The sequence below is a fragment of the Anomaloglossus baeobatrachus genome, chromosome 5 (assembly GCF_048569485.1).
Source record: "Anomaloglossus baeobatrachus isolate aAnoBae1 chromosome 5, aAnoBae1.hap1, whole genome shotgun sequence".
Taxonomy (NCBI): domain Eukaryota; kingdom Metazoa; phylum Chordata; class Amphibia; order Anura; family Aromobatidae; genus Anomaloglossus; species Anomaloglossus baeobatrachus.
In genome coordinates, this window is record NC_134357.1 from 305114495 (window position 1) to 305140997 (window position 26503).

Here is a 26503-nt window from a genome sequence, read left to right on the forward strand (position 1 = left end):
TATATACAATATATATAGTGTTAGTTATTTCACCCCTTTGTGTGCCATAATTTATGAATATTTATGGGTTGGTGAGCAACTATTATTAGGTCAATATTCGTTGCATACCTGGGGGTGTAACAGTTTATATTTATATCTACAATTGGCGGGCTGGCAGCCTGTTTTCACCACTAGTCTTATTGTATCTTTTGTACCATACTACCTTTTCTATTTAAATAAGTAAAATATATATATATATATATATATATATATATATATATATATATATATATTTGTGGACATTTGATGTCATTTTTTTCTTTTCCTTATCTATAATGAAAGAGAAGATGTTACTATCATTCCATGCCCTTGGTAGACGTGCACTTTACCAACATGACAATGATCCAAAAATGGAGATGCTTTAAAGTTGATGAAACAAGACTAGAATTAATTTAACTTTTTCTTTTAATTCATCTCTTCAAATATTTCTTATTTCAGACACACCTATATGATCTTATTGATATATTTGGGCCTCCACAACCTCCATCTTCAAATATCTGGGATTCTCAAGTTGCTGCCTCTGATTCATCGACAAACGCAAGCTCTTTCTTTCCAGCCTGGGGACCAACAAGTAAGGGACTACTTATAGAATAAGATTAGGAAGATCTTATTTTATATTGTTATGTGATTATATACTATATACTCTCTTACACATACATGTTTAATTCATAAAAGAGATGTCCTTCTGTTGTCTTCTAACCAGCAGTAGAAGAGATGATTCAGCTTTTCTTGTTATTAGTTATTATTATTAGTTATGCAGATATACTGTCATTACTGTCCTATCAGGTCTTATATTATCACCCAAATTTTATAGGGACAGAATTATCAAAGTTGTCTTGAAGAACTCCTGTCTCTTTTGCCATATCAGGACAGTCAACAGTGGTGAATTGTACTGTCTATTCTCTGTGGGAAGTAGGAAGGTCAATGAGATTCTGAAGTTTGTGCCTTTTAGGAAATGAATTAACTTCTATGCATTCTTTTTATTGGTCCCTCTCTGCTCCTTCTCTCAGCCTCTTTGCACCACAAGTGAACATGCCTCCTCCACTGTCTAACCTATCAAGCCATCTATAGGTTGTGCCCCTACTTTTCCATATGGAGTTGCTATAATCTCGGTATCACCCATACCTCCCACCATTTACAAAGCCCCTGCCATCTAGCTTCTTCTTTCCTGCCCCCACCTTGAAGTCCCTGATACCTTGTGTCCACTCCCTTCTAATTCTCTCTGTGTCTCTGTTACTACCTTGTCCTGTAGATCGGTGAGGATCTAGGTTCTTAGACCCCCCACTGATAACGCAAAAATTCTTTCTTTCCTCAGTCCATGCTTGCGCTTATATAGAAACTCAGAGCTCCTGTATGCTGGGCAGAGCAGATTTTTGAGTTTTAGGGTCTTAGGATATAGACCCCAACAAATCTGCAGGATAAGTTAGATAGGGTAACAATGTTAAAAAATAGGTTCCATTTGAATATTAAAGCTTCCAACCAGTGGCATAACTAGAATTTGATGGACCCTGGTGCAAAGTTTGGACCTGGGCTCCCCCCCTCCATGTACACCAACACTTGGGGTATGGGATAATGACACTGACACTCGGGGTACAGGATAATGGCGCTGACACTTGGCTCTTACCCACGGCACCCAGGTTTCTCATGATCTGAAATCCCTCTATCAGCACCCTGCATTCCTATGTTCTAATATATATCTTGTCATCGGCACCCAGCTTCCCCATGCTCTGCTAAACATCTTTCCCTCAGCACCCAGCTTTCCCGTATCAGAGCATGGGAAAGCTGGGTGCTGAGTGAAGATGTATAGCAGAGCATGGGAAAGCTGGGTGCTGAGAGAAATAGCTTTTTTCCCTCAGCACAAAACATTTCCATCCCATGCTTGTATCTTTGTCCCCCCTTGTATATAGTTCTCCAAATACTATAATGGCCCCACATAGCCTTCCACACAGTATAAAGGGTCCCACATAACTTTTCATATATTAGAATGCACCTCCACAGTTCTGCATGTATTATAATGCATTGTTCTCCGTGTATTATAATTCACCACATAGTACTCCATTTTACTGCACCACATAGTCTTCCATATATTATAATGCACCCCATTAGTCCTCCATGTATAAAGTAACCCTTATAGCCCTCCAATTATTATAATTAATTTCCCATAGTTCTCTATGTATTATAATTCACCCCATTGTTCTCCATATATTATACTGCACCACATAGTCCTCCATGTTTTATAATGCACCCCATAGTCCATGTATAAGGTATCCTTTATAGTCCTCCATATATTATAATGTAGCTCCCATAGTCCTATATGTATTATAATGCAGCCCCATAAACCTTCATATTGTATTATGCAGCCCCATAGTCCTCCATATATAATGCTCCCCTATATTCCATGTATAAGGTGTTCTTCATTTTGTATTATGCAGTCCCATACTCCTCCATGTATCATGCATCCCCATAGACCTCCATGTATAATGCAGCCCCATAGACCTCCATGTATAATGCAGCCCCATAGACCTCCATGCATGTGTAATGCAGCCCCATAGACCTCCATGCATGTATAATGCAGCCCCATAGACCTCTATGCATAATTCACCCCTATAGTCCATGTATAAGGTGTCCTTCATGTTTAATATGCATCCCCATAGACCTCCATGTATAATGCAGCCCCCTAGGCCTCCATATATAATGCAGCCTCCCTAGGCCTTCATGTATAATGCAGCACCCCCAGGCCTCCATCTATAATGCAGCACCCCCAGGCCTCCATCTATCATGCAGCCAGCCCCCCAGGCCTCCATGTATCAGGCACCCAGCCCTCCAGGCCTCCATGTATCATGCAGCCAGCTCCCCAGGCCTCCATGTATCATGCAGCCAGCCCTCCCAGGCCTCCATGTATCATGCACCCAGCCCCCCCTGGCCTCCATGTATCATGCAGCCAGCCCCCCCAGACCTCCATGTATCATGCATACAACCTCCCCAGGCCTCCATGTGTCATGAAGCCAGTCCCCCAGGCCTCCATGTATCATACAGCCAGCCCCCCAGACCTCCATGTATCATGAAGCCAGCCCCCCAGGCCTTCATGTGTCATGCAGCCAGCCCCCCCAGGCTTCCGTGTACTCACTGATTTATTTAAAAAAAAACAAACAAAAAAACCCACAACAAGTACTCACCTCTCTCCTCCTTCCACCGCTGCTCTGTCCTCACCTCTTTCCTTGTTCCCCCACTGCTCTGGTCAGCGTCCTCCTGTCCTGTGCTCTGTGCTCTCAGCACAGCAGTCGAACAGGAGTGATGTCACCACGCAGGCACAGGGGGAGAATGATGGAGCATGGAGTGGCGCCGGCCGCTCTAGGCTTTACCATTGCTGTGCGCAATGACGGGGGAGGGGGTCTGGTGCTGCCACTAACACCGGTCAGGGGGGCCCGATGTCAGCGGCGGCAGCACCATGTCATATAGCGACCGCATGGTCTGAGACAGAACAGTGCAGGTCCTCTCACAGAAAGGAGCTGGCTGCTGATCTGCCGGGCCCGGTCGTAATGGCGATCCCTGCGACCGCAGTAGTTACACCCCTGCTTCCAACATTATTGAGTTTCTGTCGTCATTACACGATAACACAATAATTAAAGGTATTTAAAAAGACGTCCTCATACCACACTACATGCATCATCAGAGAAGCCTTGCATCAGTAGCTCATACTTATATTTGTATTCTCATTTCAGATCAGAATTTGAGTGTAACTACCTCTCCATTACCCTGGGATACTGTTCCTCACAATCCTCAGTTAAAAGACGATAACACAAGTCAAAGTATAATTTTTGGCTCTGATGAACCCACAGTGTGGCAAGATCCACAAGTTGTAAAGAGCCCCCCATCTGATCCTTGGGGGGGTAATAAAAACAGTGAGTGTGACGACTGCATTTCTATTACTTTACCTTATACACTGGAGATCAAAATTAGAGAACAACACACAATTTCATAAATGTTAAGGTCATTGTGTAGTCCTATGTGATTAAATTCTAACATGAGTAAACTAGCAGTATTTTAAGCTTATTTCATAAATTGAATTTATTCTAAAACACATAATAAAAATGTAAATGAGCTAAATGTTAAAGCACTTTGATCAAAATTAGAGAACACTTTCAGATACCTGCAAGTTATTGGTGTTATTCTGGCACCTGGTGCTAATTTCCTTAATTATCTGACAAACCTTTAACTAGCAGCCTAAAGGCCCTGTCACACACACACACACAGATAAATCGTTGGCAGATCTGTGGTTGCAGTGAAATCATGGACATATTGTTCCATTTGTACACATCCACAAACCTGGCACTGATTGTCCACAATTTCACTGCAACCACAGATCTGCCGCAGACTTATCTGTGTGTGTGACAGGGCCTTAACATTCCAGTTTGCATTGACTTTGCAAAAATGGTGTGCCGTTCCAAAGTGACTGAAACCCTCCGGCAGCAGGTTGTCCAGATGAAGGCCAAAGGGTTGACCCTATCAACCATAGCAAAAGAAGTTGGTCATTACAAGTCTAGTAACAAGTTTAGAGAATATTGTATGTTTACAACATCACAAACTCTGTCAAGTCCCCCAAGAAGACTGGTCGCCCTCGAAAGACAAATGCAAGAGAGGACAGGATAATGCGGAGAATCTCCATGCGTAACTGTTTCAACACTGCTGCTGGAATTGCTCAGCAGTTCATCATTGAACAGTGTAAGGTCTGTCTCTGTTACGGGGGGCTGTCTGATAATAACCGAAAGGAGTATCAGACAGTCAGGGTCCACCGTGCAAAGACTTTGCTGCAGACTATGGCAGAGTGCAATACCTCTGTTAACTCACAGAAGGATATAATAAGTAAGTAAATATAATAAGTAAAGCAATTCCTCCCTTACTTGGAGGGTGTGTGGAATGATCTCTGTTAATAATCACAGAGACAAAGGCAATGTGTGCGAAATGGCACCTACCTAGGTCCGCTCTTCTAGTGGTGCAAAAGAGACGAACAGCAGCATAAGCCGCACAAAGCTCCTACCTGCGTTCGCTCCACTAGTGTGCGAGGACACGAACCACTAGATATGGCACCTGCCTAGGTCCGCTCTTCTAGTGGTGCAAAAGAGACGAACAGCAGCGTAAGCCGCACAAAGCTCCTACCTCTGTTCGCTCCCCTAGTGTGCGAGGATACGAACAACTGCCAGACGCAGTATAAGGAACGTTACCCTAGCGGCAACGTCCACCTACGAGTAGAATCACAAGGCCCAGCCAGACCATGTGCCTCAGGCACCTGCCTATGTCCGCTCCCCTAAGAGGTAAGGATACGGACAGCAGCCGAAGCTGTAAGGTATAAGAACGCTACCCTGCCGGTAGCGCTCACCTAGCATAGACAGAGGAATGCCTAGAGGAACGCGCACAGAGCGTCTACTCATATGCATGAACCAAGAGGACTGAGCACCATGCGGCGTGTGTCAGGGTCTTATATAGACTCTGTGCCTCATCCAAGATGGAGGACACCAGAGCCAATCCGCTGCCAGAACGACAGGAGTGACGTCATGCTGGCCTATCACCGAGCAAGACGTCACAAGCACATGACCAGCGACCAATCGGCATAGAAGGTGTCAGAGACATGTGACCTCGTGTCAGCGATGATGTCACCCGCACATGTGCAATGGCTCCAAGATTGGACTTAGTCTCCGGCGCTCGCACATGTGCAGTAGCAAGAAATCTGGACTTAGTCTCCAGCGCTCGCACATGTGCAGTAGCAAGAAATCTGGACTTAGTCTCCAGCGCTCGCACATGTGCAGTAGCAAGAAATCTGGACTTAGTCTCCAGCGCTCGCACATGTGCAGTAGCAAGAAATTTGGACATAGTCTCCAGTGCTCGCAGCAACCGTAACAGTACCTCCCCCTCAAGGGCCCCCCTCCCGGCGACGCAGGTAATCGGCAACTAAGTCGGGAGCATGGACAGCCTCCTCAGGCTCCCAAGAGCGATGTTCCGGGCCATAGCCCTCCCAATCTATCAAGAAGAACCTGCGCCCTCTAACCATCTTAGAACCAACTATGGCTCGTACCTCATAGCTAGAGCGAGAGGAATCAGAGGCAGGAGAGTGCACTTCACGAGCGTGAGGTAAAATAGCCGGCTTTAGCAGTGAGACATGGAATTTGTCATGAATCCTAAGATGGACAGGTAACTTCAATTGATAGACTACAGGATTTACCTGTCGAAGAACCTCATAAGGACCCAGGAAGCGAGGAGCAAATTTGACAGAGCTCACTCTAAGTCTCACGTGTTTTGCAGAGAGCCACACAAAGTCCCCTGGAGAAAAGACAGGAGCCGGGCGACGAAACCGATCGGACACCGTCTTCATACGGTCCTTAGCTGCTTGGATCGACTCTTGAGTCCGATCCCAAACCTCTCTGGCATTAGTTGCCCAGTCGGCCACAAGAGGAGGAGGTGCAGCAGCGGGAAACGGTACCGGTACCCTAGGGTGTTGCCCATTATTGAGTACGAACGGTGTCTGCCCCGTGGCCTCAGCCAGCGAATTGTTAAGGGCAAATTCTGCCCAGGGTAGGAGGGAGGACCAGTTATCGTGGTTCTCAGCAACAAAGTGTCGAAGGTATATAATCATAGATTGATTGGTACGTTCAACCAAACCATTAGTCTCCGGATGGTATGCCGAAGAGAGATTCAACTCAATTTGCAGAAGGCTACAAAGATCTCGCCAGAAACGGGAAGTAAATTGCGGGCCTCTATCACAAATGATACGATCTGGCATCCCGTGAAGCCTAAAGACATGCTTGAGGAATAGTTTGGCTAGTACCCTGGAAGATGGGATTCTCGATAACGGTACGAGATGAACCATCCGGGAGAAATGGTCCGTAATGACCCACACATGTCTATGTCCCTGTGAACATGGAAGATCACCCACAAAGTCCATGCCTACCACCTCCCATGGTCTATCTGGCACTGGTAAAGGATGCAAGAGCCCAGCCGGTCTCTGCCGTAATGGACGGTTGCGAGCACACGAGTAGCAGGAACCGACATATCTCTTGACGTGGCTGGCTAAGTGTGGCCACCAATACCACCTCTCCAGTAACTCTCGTGTCCGCCTAATACCAAAATGCCCACCCACCTTTGAGGTGTGGGCCCATGACAGTATATCATTCTGTCGATCAGGCGGAACAAAGGTCTTGCCCGGTGGGATTTGGTCTAACGTCACAGGGGAGAGCGTATGAAAAACCCTGGAGGGAAGGATAAGACGAGGTTCGTCAATCTCTTCCTGGGTAGAAAGCATAGAGCGAGACAGGGCGTCTGCCTTGTTATTCTTACTCCCAGACAGATAGTTGATGGAGAAGTGAAAGCGGGAGAAAAACAAGGACCAGCGGGCTTGGCGAGGATTCAGACGCTGAGCGGTTTGTAAGTACGTCAGATTCTTATGGTCTGTATAGACCTGGAAAGGATGTTTCGCTCCTTCCAGCAAGTGACGCCACTCCTCCAAGGCTAATCTCAAGGCGAGCAGTTCCCTATCCCCAATGGTATAGTTTCTCTCTGCCGGTGAAAAGGTTTTAGCAAAGAAGAAACACGGCCTTTTTCTACCTGCACCGTTCTTTTGGTACAAGACCGCACCAGCACCCACTGAAGAGGCATCAACCTCTAAGAGGAAGGGCTTATTCTCATCGGGTCTTTGAAGAACGGGAGCAGTTGAAAAGTGTCTTTTTACTGCCTCAAAAGCCTGAGATGTCTCAGTAGACCAGGCTTTGGGATTAGCACCTTTCTTAGTCAAGGCCACCAAAGGGGCCACCAAAGTAGAAAAATGGGGTATGAACTGCCTGTAATAATTTATGAATCCTAAGAAGCGTTGCACCGCCTTCAAGGAATGAGGTTCGGACCATTGCAGGACAGCAGAGAGCTTCGCAGGATCCATAGCCAGACCCTCTTGTGAGATAATGTAACCCAAAAAAGGCAATGAGGACTGCTCGAATACACATTTCTCGAGTTTAGCAAACAATGAGTGCTCCCTTAAACGGGAAAGGACACGAACGACATCCTGACGATGAGTCTCCAGATCAGGAGAAAAAATCAGGATGTCGTCTAGATACACCACTACTGAGGATAACAGTAAATCCCTGAACACATCGTTTACGAAGTCCTGAAATACTGCGGGTGCATTACATAACCCAAAAGGCATGACGAGGTATTCATAGTGACCGTCTCGGGTGTTAAAAGCGGTCTTCCATTCGTCACCCTTTCGAATTCGTACCAAGTTATACGCACCCCGCAGATCCAACTTCGTAAAAACTTGAGCTCCTCTCAGTCTGTCAAAGAGCTCCGAAATTAAAGGTAATGGGTATTTGTTCTTTATTGTGATTGCGTTGAGACCCCTGTAATCTATGCAGGGACGCAAATCACCCTCTTTCTTCCGAACAAAGAAAAACCCAGCTCCCGCGGGAGAGACAGACTTACGAATGAACCCCTTCTCTAAACTCTCTCTTATATAGGTCGACATGGCCTCCGACTCAGGTATCGACAGGGGGTAAACCCTGCCTTTAGGTGGAACCGAACCTGGGATAAGGTCTATGGCACAGTCATACGGCCTATGGGGTGGAAGAACCTCAGCACCCTGTTTGGAGAACACGTCAGCGAAATCCAAATAGGGTGTAGGTATGGGAGAGAGATCAGTTGATGCAACCGCAACGACCTTAGGTGGTAAGGGAAGACATCGGGACTGACATTTCGAACCCCAACTAATAATGCTGTCAGACTCCCAGTCAATGTGAGGAGCATGAGTCCGAAGCCATGGAAGTCCCAGAAGGACGTCGTCTATACCCTCAGGCAAAACAAGAAAAGAAATCTCCTCTATGTGACCCTGAGACAGGGAAAGGCGCAAGGGAACTGTCCTCAATGTAATGGAGTCAGACAACATAGTTCCATTAACAACACGGACAGGAATAGGCGCCTCTAACATGATAGAGGGAATATTGTGTCCCTTTACAAATCCTGAGGACACAAAAATCCCATCAGCTCCGGAATCCACAAAAGCCATAATAGGCCATGTATTCTCAGATAACGAGAGCTGACCTGGGATACAACACTTAGAGGGTGCAGAAGACGTCTCTAGTAACCCCCCTCTAATGGTTACTAGGCCAGGGAGTTTCCCTGACGACTAGGACACTTGTTGGCATAGTGCCCAGCCTGACGACATACGTAACATATAGGAGGACCAGACTTGCGTAGTCTGGAGAACGTATGACCTAACTCCATAGGAGTGGGAGATGTTTCAGATGCTGAGGAAGATGGTAGTGGACCCTCAACAACTGGAATAGCCCGATGCTTAGGGCGTGAGGAAGAGACCTCGAGTCTACGTTCCTTATGGCGTACATCGATCCTCGTTGCTACTGTGATCAAGTCCTCCAGAGAAGCAGGGACCTCACGAGTAGCAAGGGCATCCTTGACATAGCCTGCCAACCCTCTCCAGAAGATAGGAATCAACACCTTCTCTGGCCAATCTAGTTCTGCCACCAGAGTTCTAAAAGCAATGGCATAAGAACTAGTGGATAACGAACCCTGAGATAGATCTAACAGTCTCAGGGCCGCATCATGGGTAACCTGCGGACCCATGAATACCGCCTTAAGAGCATCAAGAAAGACTTGATGTCTCAGAGTAACCACATCAGAGCGCTCCCATAGGGGAGTCGCCCATTCTAAGGCTTTGTCCTGAAGTAAGGAGATGATAAAGCCTACTCTGGACCTCTCCGTAGAGAAGCGAGAAGAGTTGACCTCTAGGTGTATCTGACACTGACTAATGAAACCACGACATGATCTGGCATCGCCAGAATATCTGTTTGGCAGAGCAAGTCGAGGATCATGTGCAGATGTCACCATGGTCTGAGGTTTATCCTCTATACTCTTGAGCCGTGACTCAAGTACTTGTATGTAACGGTGTAACTGCTGATATTCTGCCATAACTGCCAGACCCTTGGCTCAGTCCTAATGTTACGGGGGGCTGTCTGATAATAACCGAAAGGAGTATCAGACAGTCAGGGTCCACCGTGCAAAGACTTTGCTGCAGACTATGGCAGAGTGCAATACCTCTGTTAACTCACAGAAGGATATAATAAGTAAGTAAATATAATAAGTAAAGCAATTCCTCCCTTACTTGGAGGGTGTGTGGAATGATCTCTGTTAATAATCACAGAGACAAAGGCAATGTGTGCGAAATGGCACCTACCTAGGTCCGCTCTTCTAGTGGTGCAAAAGAGACGAACAGCAGCATAAGCCGCACAAAGCTCCTACCTGCGTTCGCTCCACTAGTGTGCGAGGACACGAACCACTAGATATGGCACCTGCCTAGGTCCGCTCTTCTAGTGGTGCAAAAGAGACGAACAGCAGCGTAAGCCGCACAAAGCTCCTACCTCTGTTCGCTCCCCTAGTGTGCGAGGATACGAACAACTGCCAGACGCAGTATAAGGAACGTTACCCTAGCGGCAACGTCCACCTACGAGTAGAATCACAAGGCCCAGCCAGACCATGTGCCTCAGGCACCTGCCTATGTCCGCTCCCCTAAGAGGTAAGGATACGGACAGCAGCCGAAGCTGTAAGGTATAAGAACGCTACCCTGCCGGTAGCGCTCACCTAGCATAGACAGAGGAATGCCTAGAGGAACGCGCACAGAGCGTCTACTCATATGCATGAACCAAGAGGACTGAGCACCATGCGGCGTGTGTCAGGGTCTTATATAGACTCTGTGCCTCATCCAAGATGGGAGGACACCAGAGCCAATCCGCTGCCAGAACGACAGGAGTGACGTCATGCTGGCCTATCACCGAGCAAGACGTCACAAGCACATGACCAGCGACCAATCGGCATAGAAGGTGTCAGAGACATGTGACCTCGTGTCAGCGATGATGTCACCCGCACATGTGCAATGGCTCCAAGATTGGACTTAGTCTCCGGCGCTCGCACATGTGCAGTAGCAAGAAATCTGGACTTAGTCTCCAGCGCTCGCACATGTGCAGTAGCAAGAAATCTGGACTTAGTCTCCAGCGCTCGCACATGTGCAGTAGCAAGAAATCTGGACTTAGTCTCCAGCGCTCGCACATGTGCAGTAGCAAGAAATTTGGACATAGTCTCCAGTGCTCGCAGCAACCGTAACAGTCTCGTTATACAGTGTCACAATGTTTAAGAGCATTTGGTCTGAAAGCCCACTCTGCAGTGACCAAACCTCTCATTAACAGAAAGAGTCAAAAGGCTAGACTCATCTTTCTTGAGGAGCATGTTATGTGGACAGAGGAGAAGTGGTCCACAGTTCATTTTAGTGATGAATGCAAGTTTAATTTATTTGGATCTGATAGGAAACATGTTCATTGACAAACTGGGGAAAGACTGAACCCAAAGTGTGTTAAGAAGTCAGTGAAAGGTGGTGGAGGAAGTGTCATGGATTGGGGAATGTTTTCTGCAGCAGACGTTGGACCTCCCATACAACAACATGGCAGAGTTCATGCAAGTGTGTATCAGAACCTTCTTCAACAACACATGGTTCCTTACTTGCATTCATCACTCAATCAGCCAGCAATTTTCATGTAGGACAATGCCCCGTGTCACACAGCAAAACAAAAGCTGTTCCTTGAAACAGAAAACATTGTAACAATGAAATGGCTAGCCCAGAGTCCTGAACAAAACCCAATCAAAAACCTCGGGAAAATCCTTGGTGACAAAGTTATGGCCAAGAAACTCACAACAGTCAAAGAACTGTGGAAGAGACTGGAACAAGAGTGGACGAAAATCACACCAGAGCAGTGTGAGAGACTAGTGATGTCCTGTGGCCGCAGATGTGCTGAAGTCCTTCAAAGCAAAAACCTGTACACATCCTACTGATTGGTGACTGTTGTTATAATCTTTCTCTGTGCTACAGTCATTGCTGTGCTCTAATTATGACCATCACATTTTGGGCAAAATAAAGGATTTATGTTGAGAAATGTTGGATCTTTTGTAAAACACTGTTCTAGTGGTATGGTGTACCCCTTACAAAAACACCATCAAATGTTGATCAATGTAGATTACATTATTTCTGAAAAAAGCAAGTGATTATACATTGTTCTCTAATTTTGATCTATAGTGTATATTTCTTTGAAGACCTGCAGCCATGGGCAACCTTTCCTACTGTATATTTAATGTAATGGACCTTATGCCTTTTAGAAATGTATGCATTAAAATGACCTGTTAGAAACTGTTAAGCACCTAGAGATGATCTCGTTTTATGTTTTTAGCAAATATTTTAATTTCAATCAGACTTTAATTTTAATTCAATGTAACCAGACAACACCAAAGGAACAATAGATCTAAACATTAAACACATAACTATAAAAATGACACTTGTTATAGATAGCTGATAATGAAGTACATAAAAAAGGATAGGTTAGAGGTTCCAATGAAACTCTTAATTAAAATTCTAAGTTAGTTAAATGTGCCAAGTAGGACCATGAATTATATTACACTCATGGCCCCAAAATGCAAATTTTAGCTGGTTTCTCTTTCATTTGGACCATAAATTGAGGAAAGAGGTTGGGAGTGGCTCTGTAGCTGAAAGTACAGAGAGCCTTAGTATTTGGTCTCATTTACACCTTAGTATTACTAGTAAATTTTATCCTTTGTTCTTCTTTAAAACAAAGATCAAAAAATGTAGCAGACACCGACTTGTGATTGTTGCACCACATTAATTGTGCGCTTTGTTGCTCTTCACTCTGTAGCTTATGTTACCATTAGAGATGAGTGAACCGGTCGTGATTCGGCTCGAGTTCGGTTCGCCGAACGGAGGTCCCATTCGAGTTCGGTTCGTCGAACGTTCGACGAACCGAACTCGAACCGCATAGGAAACAATGGCAGGCATTCACAATCACATAAAAACACCTAGAAAACACCCTCAAAAGGTGTTCAAAAGGTGACAAACAACTCACAACACAACACAAACACATGGGAAAGTGACAAGGACATATACTCATGCGAAAACAAAAGAGCTGGACAAGGAAAAAGAGGACACACAGATATATGAGTATATGCAAGGAAACGTCGATGCCATTATTGTGCAACTTGAGCCCTGCTCATTTTAGGCTTCCAATCTGGATAAATTGCCTGAGCTTGCCACGTACGCCTTGGGGATCTTGTCGTGTCCTGCAGCCAGCGTTCTCTCGGAACCTGTCTTCAGTGCTGCTGGGGGTCTGCTGGCAGATAAGCACACGTGTCTGTCCACTGACAATGTGGACATAGCTCTCAGAGGACTTTTCTTCCCCTGGGTCAGCCAGGGGAGGTGAAAGGCACGTGTATTTTTGAGAGTACTTCATGCAAAGCATCTGTTTCATTTTGAAAAGGGGGATCAAGTGATGTCAAGTGGGGTGTGTGTGGCCCAATTAGTGGAAACGAGGGAGACTGTGGTTGCAGTCCCCTCGCTTTTGAAAAAAGTCCCAAGATGAACAAGTCATGGCTCTCAGAGGACTTTTCTTCCCCTGGGTCATCCAGGGGACGTGAAAGGCACGCGTATTTTTGAGAGTGCTTCATGCAAAGCATCTTTTTCTTTTTCCAAAGGGTTGTCAACTGATGCCAGTCAAGTGGGGTGTGTGTGGCCCAATTAGTGGAAACGAGGGAGACTGTGGTTGGAGTCCTCTCGCTTTTGAAAAAAGAACCAAGATGAACAAGTCATGGCTCTCAGAGGACTTTTCTTCCCCTGGGTCATCCAGGGGACATGAAAGGCACCCGTATTTTTGAGAGTGCTTCATGCAAAGCATCTTTTTATTTTTCCAAAGGGTTGTCAACTGATGCCAGTCAAGTGGGGTGTGTGTGGCCCAATTAGTGGAAACAAGGGAGATTGTGGTTGGAGTCCCCTCGCTGTGTTTTACATGTTTTCGAAGGGCATGACATGCCTAAGAGGTTGAGTTTCATCATCTGCAACTTGTTGTCAACAGAAAGGCTGCCTTTACACCCTTTTGAGACCGAGGATTTTCGAGACCTTATGCCCATTGCAGTGCCCCAAGAGCCGATGGCCAGTCGTCACTCCTTCTCCAAGAAAGGCGTGCCCGCGCTACCACAGCAGGTCGCACACAACCTCACCGATTCCTTGAGAAACTCTGTGTGTGACAGGGTGCATTTCACCACAGATACTTGGACCAGTAAGCATGGACAGGGGAGTTACATGTTGCTGACTGGGCACTGGGTAACTATGGTGAGAGATGGAGAAGGGTTTGCTGTACAAGTCTTGCCGTCCCCACGACTTGTGTGTCAATCCTTCCTCTGTATGTACAAGTTCCTCCACTGCTTCTGCCTCCTCAACCTCGTGTGGGTCCTCCACCTCGGCCCAAACCCTGTGTGGTCAGGCCACCCTTACTTGTAACTGCGCCCAAGGAATCCCACATACCTTCTTACTATGCTGGCAGCAGAGCTCAAGGCCATCAGGCGGTCAAATGTTTACTTTGAAATGTAGGGGAAATGTGAGACACCGCTGAGGAATTGTGGACGGTTAGCTCTGGAGAGTGAGAACGAGTTTCATCAATGGTTGTCTCCACTCAACCAGCAGTCAGGGAAGGTCGGGTGCGACAATGATGCAAACCAGTCTGCGACCCTTCTTCAGGGCATTGTGACACACGTGCCTTGTATGGCTCACGTGTTGAACCTGGTTGTCCAGAAATTTTTAAAACACTATCCCGGCCTACATGGCCTTCTGCAGAGGGCACGGTGTAATGCCTGCCTGGATCGACACACTCAGATGGGCTGTAAAGGATAGGCTAGAGGCAAGCCACTCACCAAGCTGGACACCCAGAACCCTGAAACCCTTTAACCCCTATACAGTGATTTGGAAGTACACAGGGCCCAAGTTGATCAATTCCTGTGGAAGGCTGCAGTTCCAGAGAATAGTAGTCATGCAGGGTCCAAAACATTAATTGAGGAAGAGGAACAGAATGGGATGGCCAGGACTTAATCAGAAAACAAGCAGAGGTGAAATGCGGATCGGCCAACGAGGTACATAAACAGCAAGCAGGAAAAGTAGTCAGGTAACAAGCACACAAACTCATAAAACTGAACTGGGGGTAACAGTAACAAGAGGTTCATAGCTTTGTCTGGCAGTGGTCTGCAGACAGGAGGGGCCTAAAAAAGGGTGTGGTGTCTTCCCATTGGTTGTAGCTGAATGATGGTACTTCATCTGTGAGATACCCACCACCTACATTCAGCCTGTGGTTCTGTATCTGTCAAGGTAACGCAATCCAGTGGGTGACCATAACCTGCGTCCACCTGCGCCGCAGGCATCGACTCCTTTCCCATCATCAGCACTATGCACGAAAGGAACACGTTGTCACCTGGTGACCGGAGTACAAATTGATTGAGTGGACTACGTTGGTGACTGAACAGCCGTGTGCGGCAATGATGCAAACCTGTCTGCGGCCCTTCGTCGAAGAGCATGGGACACACGTGCCTTGTATGGCTCACGTGTTGAATCTGATTCTCCAGCAATTTTTAAAATACCATCCCGGCCTACATGGCCTTGTGCAGCAGGCACGCTGCTATGTGCTCACTTTCATCCTTTGCACCCAGCAGCTCAACAACTTTCATCGCTCATGAAGTCTTAGGGTCTGGCGGTTAAACGCCGGAAATGCGATGTTCCGACACGCAGGAATTGGAATCTGCACATGTTGCAGCGTGTGTGGCAGCACCGCAGAGCCCTGCTGAAATACGGTATGACGTATACCCTGGGCTAACTTGATCCAGAGGTGGTGCAGATCACGCTGCTGGAGTGGTGTCAGATCAAGGACCTATGCACCCTTCTACACAGTTTACAAATGTCGACGAAGATGTTTAGCACTGGCGATGCCATTCTCAACGTGACAATTCTGGTCATCTACAAGATGGAGCACACTGTAAGCATTATTCGGAGTCAGGTGTTGGTCCAAGAGGAAGGTGAGGAAGTACAGGAGGAGTCATATGCAGAAGGGATAATAAGATCTACAAGGTCCATACGGTGAGCGGCACCTAGGCGGCAGTCATAGTGGGGGATAGGGATTAACAAGGGCGCATAGTATCAGCAAAAATTGTTGAGGAAGGTGCAGGAGCCCATGAAGAAATGTAGGACGAACTTGCGATGGGCATGGAAGACTCAGCAGATGAGTGAGAGCTTGCTCACATTTCGGTTGTGCGAGGTTGGGGGGAGAGGGCAGAGGAAGGAGGCACGATTCTCACCTCTCTGCCACCAACACACCAAGGACTTGGTCCTCCTGGATGCACAAGACACATGAGCGCCTTCTTGCTGCACTACCTACAACATGACCCTCGGATTGTACGAATTCGAAGTAATGCTAACTACTGGGTTGCCACACTGTTAGATCCCAGGTACAAGACAAAATTTGGCGAAATAATTCCTGCCATAGAAAGGGACGCACGTATACAGGAGTATCTGCAGAAGGTGGTACGGATTCTTAGATCTGCTTTTCCAGTAAACACCAGTGCTGCACAGAGTGAATCTCAACGCTTTGTCATGGATAGGAGGAAATGGTCTTTTACTTGTCCACATCTGAGGGACCGAGGGCTGGCTGCTGTGCTGAGATGGCATTGAGTACGGTGTCCCTGCAGAGTTGCACTTTTGTTCATATACCAAATGAGTTGAAAAAGGACAAATGCTGGTGGAAAGGGGAACAGGTGTGTTGGAAAGGGGAAAAAAGTTTTTGTCCGTGGGTTTGTTGGTTAAGCAAAAGTAACATTTGATGAAGAAACACCATCTGTTACGGTGGGACTGGCAGATTTGGATAAGGTGGTATATACTATGTTACCGCTATATAACGAAAATTAATAAGAAAAGAAAGAGAAAGGTATATATCCCCATCAGCAGTCAATGTCCACCGTGCTCCCAGATGGAAAAGGAGAGGTTGGCAACTGGAAGGTTAGGTGGAGGATACAGATCTGTGTGGCTATGAAACTAATAGTTGCCTGAACCGAGTTAGACGCCACGCGGATCTGGAGACTGGGAGCCCTGTTAGCGTCACAGGGTCCACACGCCCACCCAGCCCAGGAACTCCCTGTTAACATCACAGGGGCCATTCAGTACGCTGACCGTGTGCATTGGGGCCACACCTGTGGACAGCAGGCGCATCAGCAGCAGCAGGCCTGTTAATGCCACTGGGCTGCACAAGCAGGACTTGTAGGACAGGAGCTGATCTTAACCGTTCTGCGTTACCAACTGTGGTGGCGGCCTGCATCGACGCCCTATCCCTGCCTACCTCTGGCCTAAAGCCGCAATGGGTTCAACACAAGGAGGTGTGCTCTTTCGGAGCATAATAGAAGACTGCGCACCTCCTTGTTGGCTCCAGCCCGTTTTATAACCTGGGTCCGCCCCAAACCAGGGTGGACCACAATGCACCTCCTGGAGACAAAAGCAGAGTGACACGTCATGAGTGGCATAACTAGCGTCCTATTTGGAACCGCAACTTCAATAATGACCTCATGGCTGCCACGACACAAACACCTCACCAGTCATCGTCTGACCATCAATAATGAGGTGACAAGTCATAAGGGCGGGCCTCTGCAAGCCATTTGGGAGTGGCCTGCCCACATCGTCAGGACACCTGATGCCCTGTGGTCTATATGGGCCCCCCACATCAGGGGCAGAGCCAAAGAGTTCATTACTGGACCTAGTCTCTGATGCAGTAAGTGCCTGAGCAGGGTCAGTTGCATGAAATACAGTCTCTGAAAAAAGACTATCAGCTTTAGCATGGTGTCTAGGCACAAAACAGGACTTAGACCCGGCACAGAATGCAAGTACCTGTGCAAAGAGGCTTTTCGCACTAAGTGTGGGAGCATGCGCTGTATGCCGAAATGAAGACTTAGCCTCAGGAATGGCACAGTCAGGCTGAGCATACTCACTAGGCGAAACACTGTAGTTAGGCTGCAGCTGGGGTAAATCGGCACACGCATGCGCACTAGCTGCCTCTCCACATTTACACGTGGAGGAGAAATTGCTCTTCGGGTGTGGACTTGGAGATGCTGTCTATGAACAGAAGGAAAAGCTAAAAGAAGCCTCACTTTCTATCTCTCCGAATTATCAAATGCAGCAATGAATTCCCTGAGTTTGCTATAACATTAGCGTAGCAAAATGTGCATGAGGGTGTCCTGCACAGGTGCTAGAAATAGCTTGGCACCAGTGGGACAATAATGAAATACAACAGCCAGTTCTATGATGCCACTAAATGGCAGTATTTTTTGCTATCATTATAGCTTATTAAAAACAGAGCAGGAGGGTGTCATGCACAGGTGCTAGAAATAGCTTGGCACCAGTGGGACAATAATGAAATACAACAGCCAGTTCTATGATGCCACTAAATGGCAGCATTTTTTGCTATCATCATAGCTCATTAAAAACAGAGCAGGAGGGTGTCCTGCACAGGTGCTACAAATAGCTTGGCACCAGTGGGACAATACAGAAGTCCAACAGCCACGTTTAGGATGCCACTAAGTTCACTCAGTTTTTGCTAGTATAATGGCTTAGTAACAATGAGCTTGAGTGTGCAATGCAGGCAGACGTGCTGCAAATATCTTTGCACTAGTGGGACAATACAGAAGTCCAACAGCCACGTTTAGGATGCCACTAAGTTCACTCAGTGTTTGCTAGTATAATGGCTTAGTAACAATGAGTTTGAGTGTGCAATGCAGGCAGACGTGCTGCAAATATCTTTTCACTAGTGGGACAATACAGAAGTCCAACAGTCACGTTTAGGATGCCACTAAGTTCACTCAGTGTTTGCTAGTTTAATGGCTTAGTAACAATGAGTTTGAGTGTGCAATGCAGGCAGACGTGCTGCAAATATCTTTGCACTAGTGGGACAATACAGAAGTCCAACAGCCACGTTTAGGATGCCACTAAGTTCATTCAGTGTTTGCTAGTATAATGGCTTAGTAAGGGAAATGCAGCGAGGAAATCCCTGACCTTAGCTACACAGACGCTGTCATTTTGTGTAGCTGTTAAACTCTGTTTTCACGGACCTGTCACCTATGGCTCTGATCCTGCCGGTATTAGCCCTTAAAAGGACTGATAGAAACTTCTATCCCTATTCTGTACAGCGCTGTGTATGGAGCGTACACAGCAGTATCGGAGATAGGAGCTGCGCCAGTGATGACTGATACCAAGGACGCAGAAGGCAGATAATGGCGTGCTGCAGGAAAATGTCCATTTTTATAATGCAGGGACATGTGACATGGACATCCTATCACACATGCCGTTGCTTCTCTGGCTAAAAGTCCACTTAGCTGTGTGTGTGTGTCTGGGATTGGCTGACATGCTGGCCCGTCCCACTACACGCGCGCGCTTAGGGAAGGAAGACAAGGAAAAAAAAAAAAATGGCGATCGCCATTATACATACAGCAGTGATCTGAATGCGCTGTTCCTGCACACTATACGCTGAAATTTCATAATAGTGTGAGTCACAGAGTGACTTACACTATTACAGCGGAAAGCCAGCTAGGAATTAGCTGGTCTTTTTGCTGCTAGAACCGTTCTCGAACGTATCTAGAACTATCAAGCTTTAGCAAAAAGCTCGAGTTCTAGTTCGATCTAGAACAGCCCCCAAAATCACTCGAACCGCGAACTGGAGAACCTCGAACCGCGAACCGCGCTCAACTCTAGTTACCAATCAATATAATGGTAACCAGCCAACCCATTGGTTATAATGGGACCGAGTTGGCAACTTCTGCATTGTAAGTTTTTAAATTAAATGATTCTATGTTTTTGTTCTTGAAGCATGTTAAAAAAGAGTTCTCCAATACTGGAGTGGCTAAATTTAATTCAGCTTTAAAACTAGCCCCCATAGTCTCTTCCTGACATGCCATATACATGTGTGTAGCACCCCACGGGGCCTAGGGGGTTACTCGTCAGCAGGCCAGTGGTTTTGTGGGGTTGCTGTGACTGGCCTGACCCAGCTCCGTGGCCTCGTCGGCTATACGTAAAAACAAGCAAACAGGCGGGTGCAAGGGGTCTGGTGTAGAGGGGAATGGAAGGAGGGTGAAGGGTCCCTGGGAAGTATGTCACCGGTTGCAGCGATGACAAGGATTTCGGCCTCCTCCGCCACCGTCCCTCCCTGCAACTTTTCCTCTCCCAGGAGCGGTGTTCGATGGGGAAGGGTGATGTTTTGCAGTGCCACCCATGGTTCGCGGCCAGTAATCGGCCACCGCTGCAAGATGTGGCTCTCCTCTGGGGCTGGTGTTGACGCAGCTCAGGTAGTCCAGCTCCCCACAGGTGGAGCGAGCCCCGGGGTGGACGGTGGCAACCGGGGAAAGGGGCCATTGGCGCCGAAGCTCGGGGTGATGGTAATAATAGGCTGAGGCAGCAGGTCCATGTCATTTACTCACAGTTCTTTAGAATGCTGCCCTCGGGGTACCAGTCACCGCCGCGCTGGGCCCCAGCCGATCCCAGATAATTAAGGAGCAACCACCGGTGTCCGTGAAGATTTAAGACCTTTCTCCTCTGCGCTCGTAGTGTAGTGTCGATCACCGTGGCATGAAGCGACTTGGGGCCTCCAGTTCCACGTGTGTTCCATTCTGAATGCGGTTAGCCCGGGGACAACCTAGTCCTCCCGCGACCCTGCAGTATCTGATGAAGCAAGATGAAGTATGGTCCATCCTAGGGCTCTAGTAATCTGTCTGTGCCGGCCCCAAGGGAGCGGTTTAGCTTCCCCTTGGATGCCGTGTCCTCTTCAGTCTCACAGGCTCACCCGTTGGTCTCAGTTAATCCCTGTCCACCCGGTTCTGAGTCCCGTCAGTCTGTCCGGTTCTACGTGTCCATGATGTTCTGGTACTCTCTCTCCTCTCCCCCTGGAATAGCTCTCAAGCACTCATTTCAGTCGGTCCTTCTGAGGGGAGCCATCCGGTGTGCCCTCAGCAACCTGTTTCCTTCTGTCTGTGTCTCCTTCTCCTTCTCTTTCTGTCTCTGAAGTCAAACTGTTTTTGCTCAGTCACTTATTCACTCAGTGCCCCCACCTTTGGAATGACTCACTTTGCTCAGGGAGCTCGTTGCTATGGTTCCCCAGCTGTCTTGCTTCCTGAATCTGGTGACTCATAGCTAGATGTTTATGTAGTTCAACTCCTTCGATACCCCTGTTATTAGTGTCCAAAGTTTCTGCATGAGCATTAGAGGATTCTGATGGGTTGTCAAGGTTATAATGAAGTGCCATCTTTGGTATACTTTTAAGTCCTATCATCAAAGGGTAGACCCTTGAAATTATTCAACCCCAGAACAGAGCACTAAAATTAATTACTGCTTACTACTCTTGGGCCTTTTTCACTATTAGGTTCTCCTGCCCACAATGTTCCAACACATCAGGACCTTGGGTGGGGGCTCCTGTGGTAGTTCTAGTTTAGACAGATGATGTTATGGACGTTTTGGAGGAGTCACTGCCATTTTCAAGTGCGTGGTTGACCGCAGGTCTACAGGGTCTGAACAGATGGCATCTCCATTTCCGATCAAGACCTTAGTTAACCAACCATAACCTAACAATTTTGACTATTGGAATGAAAATGCATAGAGGTTAATATGATATTAATAATTCACTAGGAATATCAGAGAAATGCAGAGTTATGAGAAGAGGTGCTCTGGAAATTTTATTACATGGAGGATGCAGGTGTTTACTAAAATAGATATGTTAAAACGAATGATATGACCCTTTTTAGATTACCCCAGCACCATCATCTTACTAAATGTGAAAATCTGCCAGAGTTTTCCTTCATGCATAAGCAGCAACAGTTCCTCTTTATACATGGCACAACTTCTGGGACCACATTGGTACTAGGGTACTTGCATCTAATCAGGTTTTCAAAGATTTTAAATATCGAAATAAAATGACTTCTTTACAGAAACAGTGCCTATTCTCTCCATGGACTGTGTCTGGTAATGCAGCTCATTCCCACTCAGTACCAGACACTGCTAACCCTGGGAGTCTATACGGAGAGCAAAATGTCACTGCAATATAAAAAACTGTGAAAGCCTTATAGATTCTATAAAAGCTTTTTGAGATTAATTTGAATCATTTTGTTATATTTATTAACTTAGGTCCAGAGGATGCAACCTATGATATATTTTCACCACCTCCTTTGACTGCAGCCAAAGATGTCAAAACACGATCTGTTCTAAAATCAGAAGATTCTTTTGGTAAGATATCTGGTTCCGGACATACACTGTATATAGCTTCTCACAATATACCTTAGGATATAACAGTGTCAGGGAGGCTACAAGTACTACAATATGTAAATTATATTCACTAAATTACTATACTTACAGAAATGGACCTATTTGGAGATATTGTACCAACTTCAAAGTCATCTGCCGACAGTCCTGACTTAGAGGCTGAAGAACCCGTCCAAGATACCAATGTCAAACCTCGCAGTAATACTCCGGAATTATTTTTGGAACCTGCTGCTCGTTCACTAGTAAACCTCGACAGTCTTGTATCTTATGGCGATAGTGTCAAACCTAAAAACCCTTTCTTTTCCGGTGAGTAGGTGAATTACTGAGTGTCCAATACTGGGGGCTAGAAGAAAAGAAAAATATTCACTTTTTTACCAGTTCTACACACCTCAACATGAAAATTGCAGCACCAAGAAAGATAAGTCATGGAGTTCTAGAAATCACTGGATCGATGAAGACATTAATGATATGCACATGGTGTACAAATGGAGACAACTATTTCAAAACTTTGATTTATTCAGTATAAAGCTTAAGCACCATGTGCAGAAATACCCCCACACTTGCAAGGCTTTCAATGAGGTCATTAATGGTTGCCTGAGAAATGTTCTGGTATGCTTAACACACTAGGGCACGTAAACTATCAAGATCCGCTGTTGGCAACTCCCTTTGCAGTTGGCAAACAATGATGTCTCAAATATGTTCCATAGGAATGAAATCCTGAGAGACTGCAGGCCATGGTAGCACATTTAAGCCACATTTAGGATGCTCACTGTAGCACGAGCAACATGTGGCCTGTGTAGTGTTAAAAAATGGCTCCTGGGGCACTTTAAAGAAATGGCTGTACCACTGGTTGCATAACTCAATCAATGTAATTCTGAGCTGTTAGGGGTACTTTGCACTTTGCGACATCGCAGGTGCGATGTCGGTGGGGTCAAATCGAAAGTGACGCACATCCGGCATCGCTGTCGACATCGCAGTATGTGAATCCTTTTATATACAATTAACGAGCGCAAAAGCGTCGTTATCGTATGCTCGGTGTAGGGTCTGATATTTCCATAGTTTTGCAGCAGCGACGGTACGATGTTGTTCCTCGTTCCAGCAGGCAGCATACATCGCTGTGTGTGAAGCCGCAGGAGCGAGGAGCATCACCTTACCTGCGTCCCGGCTGCAATGAGGAAGGAAGAAGGTGGGCGGGATGTTTACGTCCCGCTCATCTCCGCCCCTCCGCTTCTATTGGCCGCCTGCCGTGTGACGTCACTGTGACGCTGCACGACCCGCCCCCTTAGGAAGGTGGCGGGTCGCCGGCCAGAGTGATGTCGCAGGGCAGGTAAGTGCATGTGAAGCTGCCGTAGCGATAATGTTCGCTACGGCAGCAATCACAACATATCGCTGCTGCGACGGTGGTGGGGACTATCGCACTCAACATTGCAGCATTGGCTTGCGATGTCGTAGTGTGCAAAGTACCCCTTAGTGTACCTTGAATGAAGGTAATAATGGACAGGCTACCATGCATTAAGCTACCTCATACCATAATGATGGTTTGAGTAGAAATTGTTTGACATCTTATGCTTGTTATGCAATGTCCAACTTAATTTGCTGTATAGAATGGATCAATCGTGAAACCGGTGTTACAACCATTTCCCCAAACTGTTCCAGGATCCAGTTTTATTATGACAATACCAGGTCAAATGTTGCTTGTGCTACTGTGAGCACCCTTCGTGACCAAAATGTGCTACCATGGTCAATGGTCAACAACTAGAAAGGGAGCTGCCAGCAGAGGATCCTGATGTTTAAAGTGTCCAAGTGCATTCAGCATGGCAGCACATTCCTAAAACAACCATTAATAACGCCATTGATAGCATCTAAAGATGTGTGAGTGTGTATGTTTCTGCAAATCAATAAGTTCAATAAATTGAGCGGTTAAGAACATTTTGTTTCCATTTTTATCATATGCATATCAATATCATAAAAACAAAAAAGTGAGCCGGAGTATGAGATGGTATACATGGAGCTTGTAAGCTCATATTCACACTGGCTGTAAGACAAAGAAAAACCGAGGGAAAAAATATGAACATATACCCTGCTGTAACTAAATAAAAGCATAGTGCATATAAACATAGGGTACTTAGTAAACACTGTTTTTGATCAAAAAAAGCATAAAGCCATCCCAATATCATGTCTATCCATTTTGTGATTTCGATAGTTTGACAATTTTTCCTTTTTTGTGTTGCAATTTCAATGTTGAGGAGTGTACCATATTTTAAGAATTATAAGACGCATTTTTCTTCCCAAAAATTTGGAAGGAAAATGAGGGGTGTGTCTTATAATCCGAATGTTGCTTACCTGGGAATGGTGGAGAGGGGTCGCAGGAGCAATGCCACAGGTGGCTGCGGACTGATTACATTTTGCTGTGCTGGGGGCGATGAGCAGGCTGAAGGTGCTGTGCTGGGGCTGCAGGCGCCATCCTGAAAATGTTGGCAGTGTGGAATTCAAAATAGTGGCATCCGGAGTTGGCGAGTGTGCAGATGGAGCTCTCGGCTCAAGATCTTATCTACGCACGCGCCACCTCCGTGCACCATTTTCCTTAAGTCTGCTGCTGGGAGAGCAATGGGTCAGAAGTGGCATGTGCAGAGATGAGATCTTGAGCCAAGAACTCCATCTGCACATGTACCGACTCCGGGTGCCATTATTTGAAGTCCGTACTGCCAACATTTTCAGAATGATATTCGCAGCACCAGCACAGCACATCGCCCTCGGCTTGCAGCCCCAACACAGCGCAGCTTCAGCACATTGCCTGCAGCACCAGCACATCATCTGCAGCTCCAGCACAGCAGCCCTAGCACAGCCCCCGCAGCATCGCTCTATTCCACCACCACTACTGTATCCTGTGACCCCGCTCCACCACCGCTGCCGCCCGCTCCCGGTAAGACAACACAGGATTGTAAGATGGACCCCTTTGTTTTACCTTTTTGTTCCTCTAAATTTGGGGTGCGTCTTATAAACCAAAAAATATGGTATATTAATTAGAAATTTATAATGTACACGTTATATAAATGGAACTCTCATCATTATGGTCATACATAACAGTACTCCTCTTCATTAAATATTTAGCAGCATTTGCAAGTATTCTGGTTAACAATTTCGTCCATGCATTACTGACAGTTGGTCACCAAAGGCCATTACAGCTGATCTGTAGATGAACTGTGCATTGCCATTTCATTTCTTAGTAAAATCTGTAGTCCCAGCACTTAGTCTTATGAGCTTACATGCTCAGATGTAGGTCAAATAAAAAAGGGCAAAATGCCTTACTGTATTTCTGTGTATGATCCAATTATATATTGATGTGCTCAGACAGAAAGTGTAGCTCAAAGTTATAGCCATGTGGATTAGGCTGAATGTCCATCATCAAAGATTACAGAGGGATCTATTTGGGAAAGTCAGAAACTAAAAGCACTGTAGCAATTTTTGCAGACGACCACATTAGAATAGTTTTGGACTAACAGATTTATTTTGAAATTTTCTTTTAGGTTTGAAAGAACCATCACCCACCAACCCTTTTCAGTATGGAGACCAGAAACCCTCCCTCAATCAAATCCGAGCTTCCTCTCCTATGCCAAGTACAGGAGCACAAATGCCAATCCAGAATATCAGTCTTTTACCAACTAACTCAATGGATACTGGAATGAGTAATTTAAGGACCATTTCTCCAGTGCCATCCACCATACCACTTCCAGTACAGCTTCAGAGTTTCCCCAGCATTTATCCTTCGCTGAACTTCCCATATGCTCCAGTGGTAACATTAAATCAACTACCTGCTGCTTCACCCCAACCCATACTGCCTAACCCTAACCCTGCACACACTTCAAATAACCCCTTTCTCTGATGGAGTGGGGACCTCTTTCTTATTTGTAGATTAAAGCTTCATTTATTTTAGTGCTCACACACTATGACTTCTTGTTATCGGGATAAACTCTATGTAATCGTTCTGTGTTATTATGGCTTACAAATCATAAAACAATATATTTTCAATAGAAAGAAATGCTGGTTGGTGTGAGTTTAATTATTTTTAAAATTATGAAGTCGTTATGTGGTATATAGATTTTTAATGAGTGAAAATCTGGGTCACCGCTAAGTGGAAGGAATCATTTAGAACTATGAGATTTAGGGTAACAATTCTTGCCTGTCAAATTGCTATTATTACCAAGTTTATTAACATAATTGCTGAATCACAGCAACAATCATTCTCTGGACTGTGGCTAT

The 26503-nt window shown here is 46.2% G+C and overlaps 1 protein-coding gene across 2 annotated transcripts in view; it reads left to right on the plus strand.

Annotated features, from left to right (window-relative positions):
* The window catches only part of EPN3 (epsin 3), a 114028-nt gene extending 87746 nt beyond the window's left edge, over positions 1 to 26282 (plus strand). Inside the window, exons 6-10 of one of the 2 annotated variants that reach the window (XM_075347507.1) lie at positions 478 to 610; positions 3762 to 3941; positions 22109 to 22207; positions 22337 to 22549; positions 25771 to 26282. In XM_075347507.1, coding sequence (XP_075203622.1) covers positions 478 to 610; positions 3762 to 3941; positions 22109 to 22207; positions 22337 to 22549; positions 25771 to 26126 — 981 coding nt within the window. In that variant the 3' untranslated portion in view covers positions 26127 to 26282. The remainder of the gene's footprint in view (positions 1 to 477; positions 611 to 3761; positions 3942 to 22108; positions 22208 to 22336; positions 22550 to 25770) is intronic. The other variant, XM_075347508.1, reaches the window with a different exon arrangement.
* The last annotated feature ends 221 nt before the right edge of the window (positions 26283 to 26503 follow it).